Source organism: Strigops habroptila, chromosome 6, assembly GCF_004027225.2.
Source record: "Strigops habroptila isolate Jane chromosome 6, bStrHab1.2.pri, whole genome shotgun sequence".
NCBI lineage: Eukaryota > Metazoa > Chordata > Aves > Psittaciformes > Psittacidae > Strigops > Strigops habroptila.
This window is the reverse complement of record NC_044282.2, coordinates 73,998,835-74,006,985: the sequence shown is the minus strand read 5'-3', so window position 1 is coordinate 74,006,985 and position 8,151 is coordinate 73,998,835. Positions and strand designations below refer to the sequence as shown.

Here is an 8,151-nt window from a genome sequence, read left to right as displayed (position 1 = left end):
GAGCCAGCTGGGATGGTGACAGCGACAGGGACAGGGACTGACAGGGCAGGCGTTGTGCAGCTCCTGCAGAGCCAGCCCCACTCGTGTGGCTGCGGCCTCGGCATCTGCCAGCCCCAATATCCAGCACTTTACAATTCCCTCCAGAGTCGGGAATCTAATACTAAGTAATTATGGAATTGTGAAATTGGAGGTGGTAAGAGCCCATGGAGGGAGGCACCCTCCTCTGCCCACAGGGGATTGCTCAGGGTGATTAAGAAATGGGAATTCAACCAATTATAGAATTATGCACCTAATAGTCCCAGTTCATCCACGACGAACTGTATCGTATCATCTCTCTGTGTAAGCAGCATGAATGGATTATCACGTTTCATTCTCAAATCATCAGCAAGGCAGATTTCTGTAGAGTCTTTGTATCTCTGAGCAAACTGGGACGTGTAAACCGCTCGCAGCACCGCTATCGAGTGTTCTGAAGGAGGAAATACAAACATCCCAGTCCTAATTCCTGCGGGGAGCTCAAGCGACCTTCAGCTCGAGTGAAGAGTTGCGCTGAGGGGCTGTGTCTAGTTCTGTCTGGTCACAGCTGTATACAGCCGGGGCGGCGCTGGCTGCCGGTGATGTAATGCGCCCTCCCCTCCCGCCCGGCGCGGGGAGCGGGCTGAGGGGCGGGCGGCTGCCTCTGCACCCCCGTTTCCCGGTGTAAAGCTGCTCCCTGGAGCACCGGGGGCCGGCCTGCAGCGTAAGGGGAGAGGGGCAGCCCCGGCAGCTCCCTCCCGCGGGGCTCCCCCGCGCAGTGGGGCCGCGGTACGCGCAGCCCGGCCCCTGTGCTGCGGGAGAGAGGGAGGTACCGGCGGTGCCAACCGGGCCCGCTCCGCTCCGCCCCGCACCGGGGCAGCCCCCGCTGGGCAGCGCTCGGCAGGTGGCGCCCGCGAGCCGTGCGGGGACAGCGCCCCCCCCCCCGCCCCCCGCACGTGTGAAAAGCCGCGAGCTGCCCCGCGCCCGGCACTGCCGCTCCTCCCGCTGCGGCGGGGACCGACCGACCGACAGGCACAGACAGGCACAGACAGGCACGGACCGGCCCGCCGCCATGGAGCGCTCGCTCGGGACCCCGCAGCCTCGGCGCCCGGCGCTCCCGCATCCCGCAGCACAGGGGCGGCGGTTACCGTGAGAGGCACCGCGCCCTGGCAGCCCCGGCGCGGCAGCGGGGAGGAGGACCGCTGACCTGTTGAAAGAGCCGGGCTTGTCCCGCTTCCCTTTGTCTTTTCTCCTTTATTTTGTGTTTTTCCCCCTTCTCGACGGGGGAAGTTTGCTCCCCAGCCTGTGGCCCGGCTTCCTCCACACCCTTTCCTCCTCCTCTTCCTCCGTTTTTCCAGGATCCGCTGCCTGGAGCCGGGAGCGATTCCTCTCGTAACCCCCCTGCCCGGCCCAGCCGCCCCGGGCGCTGGAGCCGGGGGTGCCCCCGCGGGAGCGGCCGGCGGGCTCAGCGCTCTCCCCTTCCCCTGCGCGCCGCGGCGGTGGGGCGGCCCCGGGGGGGTTGTAGCTCCCGGTCGGCGGGTGTCCCCTCCGCGGGTGCCACCATGTCCAAAGTGGCGGCAGAAAGTTGCGGGGCGGCGCCGGCCGAGGACTTGTCCAAGGTGTCGGATGAGGAGCTGCTCAAGTGGAGCAAGGAGGAGCTGATCCGCAGCCTCCGCCGAGCCGAAGCCGAGAAGATGAGCGCGATGCTGGACCACAGCAACCTCATCCGCGAGGTGAACCGGCGCCTCCAGCTCCACCTCGGCGAGATCCGCGGCTTGAAGGTAGCGGGGTGGGCAGGGTGGGAGCCCCGAAGTTGCTGCCGTGTCTCGGCGTCCCGCCGGGAGCGATCTCAGCAGGTGGATGGTTTGGGAGGAGTCGTTACCGAGAGTCGCATGGAAAGTGAACAAGGGCTGGAGTGAATAAATAGCCTTTGAGCCCGCTTAAGATCGAGGGTCCGGTTAAGAGCACAACCTGCTCTCCTGCAGGCGGTGGAGCACGGCTCTCGTGCTCTGCTCCAGCGTGCTTTGGGTTGATAAAACCCTTAAGTCTGGTCACCTCTGCGTTAGACTTCATTGCTTTTTGGGCAGGTTAAACCACACTGGCTTAAAGTGTACATGAAAGAGTAGTGTGCAGAGCTGTAGACGTTTAAAAGGTTTTATGTAGCTTACTCTGTTCTCTGTCACTGTCTTAAGATGCCTTACTCATCTGGTAGGCTGCTGGAGAGAGCTGCTCATCTCCGGGATGCAGAGCGGTGTGTGGCAGGTGGTGGTAAACCCCTGGGCTCTGTTTTGGGATGATCAGAACCAAATCCTAGTTTATTGTCTGAGAAAGACGTCTGATAATTCATCTCTGACCGAACCATTTTCGATCCTACTGTAGCTTCTGCAAGCTGCAGTTGGAGGCAGACCAAGTCTGTAATGACTTATCCCTTCTTAATTTAACTCTTTTGTTGGATGAGAAACATAGTCCCTGATGTTTCCTTCCCAATTCCAAGGATTGGGAAGATAGTGTGACTATTCACAGGTAATTTCCCTGCCTTAGTATGCACACATGTGTTATAGACCTAGAAAGTTATCTTAAAGTAGGTATGACTACAAAACCTTTTGTGTTTTGTTGCTTTGAGAGAGGACATTGTCTTTAGGAAGCTCCTTCAGTGAGATGAGGTTGGAGGGAAGGAGAGGAGAGACAGAGATGTAGGGTGGGCTTTAGAATTATTACTATGTGAGGGTACATTAGAAGATAGTTCTTGACTTGCAGAATGGCTTTAATCAACTGAAAGATTTAGAAAGCATCTTTGATAACAGTATGGCATAAAATAAATAGCATGTGGAGGAAGATTGTTCCTATCTCCCAAGTTCTCCAAAGTAGGAGTGTGTATGTGTCTCCCCTCCCTCTTTTTGACAATCTGGGGGTAAAAAAGACCTTTCCATGATAGTACCATAGTAAAAATAAAGCTTAAAGTGTTAAATGTAAGCTAAATTACAGCTATGTGCGAAGGTGACATCATACAGATTTATGCATCTTCCAGATAAGTAACAAAACAGACCAAGATGTGTAGGAAGGAGTGACAAATTCCTCTCTCCATTCTGAACTCCTGAAGTGATGTTTCACTTCCACCTTTTGTTCAGATGCCTCAGCTGGAACTTTGAAAAGGAATTAGGGAGAATGAGTCTGTGAGCCATGGGTTGGTGTCTGGACATATACTCCTTTGTCCTGTGTGGAATAACTGGTTCATGAGTAAGAATGAGCAGCTGTGCCTGGTTTCGGTGGATGAGTGCCTCCTGCCTCTGAGTGACCAGTTGTGGGCTTCCACAACTGTTTTATTCCACTGTGGGGTCATTTAAAATCTCCCTCACAGCTCAGATTTTTAAGGATATCTTGTAGCCTCACTGAGATTTTTCCTTTGTCAAATATGGGTTGAAATTGGTCACGTTCAAAGTTGTTTCGAGGCAGAGATCAGGCAAACACATGCAGCAGAGTTGCAAAAGCTTCCTTTTCTTAAAGAGTGCTAAAATGGTATTTCCATAAGGCTAATTTTTAACAATTGGGGCTAATCTCTATTTCTCATACCTTACATAAGAAGGAATGAATATATAGATGGGAGAAAGATAAATATGGTCACAAGCCAGTTTAGTAAAGCTAGGAGGCTGAAATACTGAAAATGTTTTCTTTGGCATGTCATTCTGCTATAGTAATAGCTGGAACATTTTTGCTTCAGACTGTTCCTCACTTAGAGAAGGGCATGGAATCATGTACTTCATTTTCACTCCTAACAAAAACCTATGACAGCAGGTTATTTTATTGCAGAGTGGTTGAAGCAATCGTGGTTAAGTAATGCCTGACAAGGTTCTGTCATGCAAATCTGAAACAAAGCCAAAGAAACCCTCAGGTTTTTCGAATCTCTCAAATGTTCATCCTTACCTGTGAATCTGCTTTAGGGAACAGAGAGCATAAATGTTAATAAGTAATTATTTAGGCAAGATTACAATTTCTGATGTACTTGGCAGTTCTGTTCAGCACTAACTTGCAGGTGAATATTCCTCAGGGGAGTGAGATCATCATGAGTGAGGTGATGATCTTTGCCAACTCGGGAACTAAATTATTCTCATGTTTAGCATGAAAATGAATTAAGCATCCAAAACTTTTATGCTGTATCAGAAGTTTGTCTTTGAACCCTTCAAGATTAGCTCCATGTGATAGTTGCTTTTTACTGGCCAGCAGCTTTGTTTGAAGCATGATGCTATTATAATGTTGCCAGATCTACACACACAACTGTCTGTGCCTCACTGGAGTGCTTAGATGATGGGTTTATAGCAGCGCTGTTCACTGGCTTTGTGAGGGTTGCAATGGCATAAGATTAATTCTTTTGGTATAATGGTATATATAATGGTATAATCTTAATTCTTTAGACACTTCTCTGTCATGATAATCTTTCTCTTAAAGGATATCAACCAGAAGCTGCAAGAAGATAACCAAGAGCTGCGAGACCTTTGCTGCTTTCTGGATGATGACAGGCAGAAGGGCAAGAAGGTGTCCCGAGAATGGCAAAGACTGGGCAGGTACAGCGCTAGTATTATGCACAAAGAGGTTGCCTTATACTTACAGAAGCTGAAAGAACTGGAAGTGAGACAAGAGGAAGTAGTTAAGGAGAACCTGGAGCTGAAGGAATTGTGTGTATTGCTGGATGAGGAGAAGGGTGGTGGAGCAGGCAGCCGGAGCTCTATCGACAGCCAGATCAGCCTGTGCCAGTTAACTGCACCGAGTGCTTACATCAGAGATGTTGGTGATGGGAGCAGTACTTCTAGCACGGGAAGCACAGACAGTCCAGACCATCATAAACATCATCCAAGTACTAGTCCAGAGCATCTTCAGAAAACTCGGGGTGAAGGAAGCCCTGAGCACCAGAAACATCGGAGCATCAGCCCAGAGCACCTGCAGAAGCCGAGGAGCTCTGGCAGTCCTGACCATCACCTGAAAGGACCGAGTCCAGAACATCACAAAACCATTGTCAAAGCACCTGAACAACAAAAGCACAGCAGCAGCAGCCCAGAAACTATCCCAAAGCATGTTTTGAGTAGTAGCCCTGAACACTTTCAAAAGCAGAGGCCGGGCAGTAGCCCTGAGCATCAAAAGCACAGCAGTGGCAGCCCAGATCATCTTCAAAAGCACACGCTGAGTGGAAGTACAGAACATCTCCACAAAGTGAGGGGTACGAGCCCTGAGCATCTCAAACAGCACTATGGAGGGAGCCCAGAGCATCTCAAACACCTCAGTGGAGGGAGCAGAGAAGGTACCCTCAGGAGACAAGTAACGGATGACCTGTCACCTCACCACAGGAGTATATACAATGGAATGAATGGTGGGTCAATACCTTTAGTGAAAACTCACTTTGAAAATTACTGAGGTAGTTTCAGTGCTAATTTCAGCTATTTCTGGGAAAGGAATAATGATTTATGTGAAATGAAACAAGTCTGGTGTTGGCATTATTCCTTTAGCAAGTGATATAATTGGAGTACTTCCAGTAGCTGTTGAGTGGATTACAAAAGCAAAGGAAAAGTAGATCTTGAGTGTTGGTGTAAGGTACCACGGAGCAGCTCTTGGCTGTGATCCTGCTCCGTGGTTGGTAGATGTAAACTGTTTGTCCCTAGGTAGACTTCTGTTTACATCAGAGAGATGTTGCGTAGGTTTGAGTCAGCAGAATGGAGGTGAATGTCTTCAGTTTCATTTCCACCTTCCCAACCTGCTCTTTCTGTAGCTTTAAAGATGTAAAATAGTCTTGTTTGTTGCTGGAAGGCTGCTTCTGTCCTTTTCTTTAAGCTTCGGAAAAGACCCCAGATGAAGAGCTGGGCTCCATATAAATGAGTCTCAAAGCCTTGGGCTTGTATGTGTTTAATTATAACAAATTAAAAATGAAGGAAGATCTTAAGGTTGGGGTTTTATGTTGTTATTGCTGCATTTTAGAAAGATACCCAATAAACATGCTTCTAAGCACAAGCTTTAAGAGCTGTGTATTCTCTCTGATTGAAATTAATTGCTTTAAGATAGTCACAATGAAGCATTCTGTTATTTTGACAGCCAAGCACTTGCAACCATATTGAAATGAATGAAATACAGCAAAGGAAATTATTAAACCAGAGCTCAAGCATCCTCCTCTGCTGTAGAAATAACTTTTTAGAGACTTGGCAGAATTTCTGTAGCCTGCTCCAGTTTGTTTCTTCGATGTGCTTTGAGGTGTTTTCATGAAGGAAATGAGCATTGTAGCTGCAAACCCATTTCTCAGACCTTTACTCTTAGATTTGAAGTCTAGCTCTGTGGAAAGTGATGATTTGGCCTTAGTAATTGTCTGGGATGGAGTTCATGTCTTTCCATTCTATAAGCAGCTGTAGAAGTCATGTTGACCTTGGTGGAACTGACCACTTGTTGTTGGATCTGCTTGTGTGTCGGAGGAGGCAGTGAGCTCTGTCCTCATTTATCACATCACTCTCACCTTGGTCCATTTACCTGTGGTGATTAGCTTGCAGAATGCCTTCAGTTAAGATAACCTGCACTGTAGGGGTAAATCCAGATTACTTTCAGGGAAATGCATATACTTGACAGGGCTGAGGAACCCAAAGTGGTAAGTGTAGAGGCTTCTCTTTTTAATGTTTATGATTAAAGACTGCATGACAACTGTATGAAGACAGTTGTATGAATACACAAGTTACAAAAGTTGGTCTTACAAAAACTTCCATTAAATCCTGTATTTCTTTTTCCATCCAGTTCTTTCTGTTTAAAAGTGACCTGGCTGTAAGTAGCATGAAGTATGGAACCAGACTTCCCCACATGGCTTCTTTCTTGCACTTGTAATGCTCATCAATCTGGTCACTGGTTATGAAGAAAGGTGATCTAAGGTTTTAAAACTCATGCACAAAGAGATGGGGTTTCTGCATAGTGGTCTTCCTGGTATTTTTAAGTCCAAATAGTCTTGTCAAGAGCTCAGCCATGTTATTAACAGTGCAAGGAAAGCAGTTGTTACTTTAAACCTGAGTTGACTGGTGTCCTTTGTGCAGAGTATTTCAGCTACCTACAATTTGGACCTGGGCCACAAGATGCTGGAGAGGGCAGCTGGCGATTTGGGAGTCTGTTTATTGACTTTAATCAGCTTTGCCTGTCCTGTGCTTTATATAATCATTCTTGCAAAGGACTTCTCTCACCAGCAGGATGTCAAACCTTTCTCCTTTCATATTTGTATAATTTGATGCAAGCATGAGGCTTAGTTCTGACATTTGTCTGACCTTGGACAGTGGTAAAACTCTTGACAGCTTTGCTCTGAGGAAGAGGCCTTAAACTTCAAGAATATACTTGATCTTCACAGCAAGGCTGAATCCTTCTGGGGGTTTTGTGTTTTGCTTTTGCCAGCTGCTGTAAAGGTGTGAAGAACAGTTAATATGGAAGCAGTAGAAGTGCTGACCACTACCATTTGGTATTGTTAAAGTAATGTGTAGATCTTAATTTGCCTGTTCTGAGTCTACCCGTATGCATGAACCTGCCAATCAAATAGAGGTGGGAACTGTGCCTGGAGCTGTAGTGAAAATCTGGATCTTTTGCATGTCTTGTAAGGAATGGTGGAACTGTGAAAATAGGAGTTAGAAAGTGGTCTGGATACCTAGCCTGGAACTCCCATAAGCAATATAAAAGGATGCTATTTTTGATTCCTATCCCAAAATCATGTAGTAAGTATACTATATCATGTTGGTGGAGCCTAGTTTGTTTTACAATTTGCAGTATGACTGCACATCTCTGTGATTATTTTTCCAGGGCACTTCTAATCTTATTGCAGTGCTCATGGACTGTCATTTGAGCAGCAAGGGTGACAAATAGCAAAGAAATGCTGACACCTTTGCAAGTAAAGGAATAAAATAATACATTTTAACAATGTAAGCAGAACTTGATAGACTCAGTACAAGCCTGTCCCATCTTCCGTAGTCTTAACTGGACCCTGAATCAGGTCTGAGAGGAGTTCTGGTCTTGTCAGCACTTGTGTGACCACAGGGAAGCAATGTATTGAGTAATGTACAATTAATCTATACCAGAACTCTGACTGTATGTAAAGATGTGGGGAATGGAGTGTTTGCAGGTTTCTGCCAAACTCTTAAGTTA

At 47.6% G+C, this 8,151-nt stretch overlaps 1 protein-coding gene across 5 annotated transcripts in view; it reads left to right on the top strand.

Moving 5' to 3' along the window:
- The first annotated feature begins 974 nt into the window (after positions 1-974).
- Positions 975-8,151, top strand: part of CCDC85A (coiled-coil domain containing 85A) — an 84,225-nt gene continuing 77,048 nt past the window's right edge. For 4 of the 5 annotated variants that reach the window (XM_030490436.1, XM_030490434.1, XM_030490435.1 and 1 more), the window contains exons 1-2: positions 981-1,793; positions 4,456-5,371. In XM_030490436.1, the coding sequence (XP_030346296.1) occupies positions 1,575-1,793; positions 4,456-5,371 (1,135 nt within the window). In that variant the 5' untranslated portion in view covers positions 981-1,574. Of the gene's footprint in view, positions 1,794-4,455; positions 5,372-8,151 lie in introns of all 5 variants that reach the window. The other variant, XM_030490433.1, reaches the window with a different exon arrangement.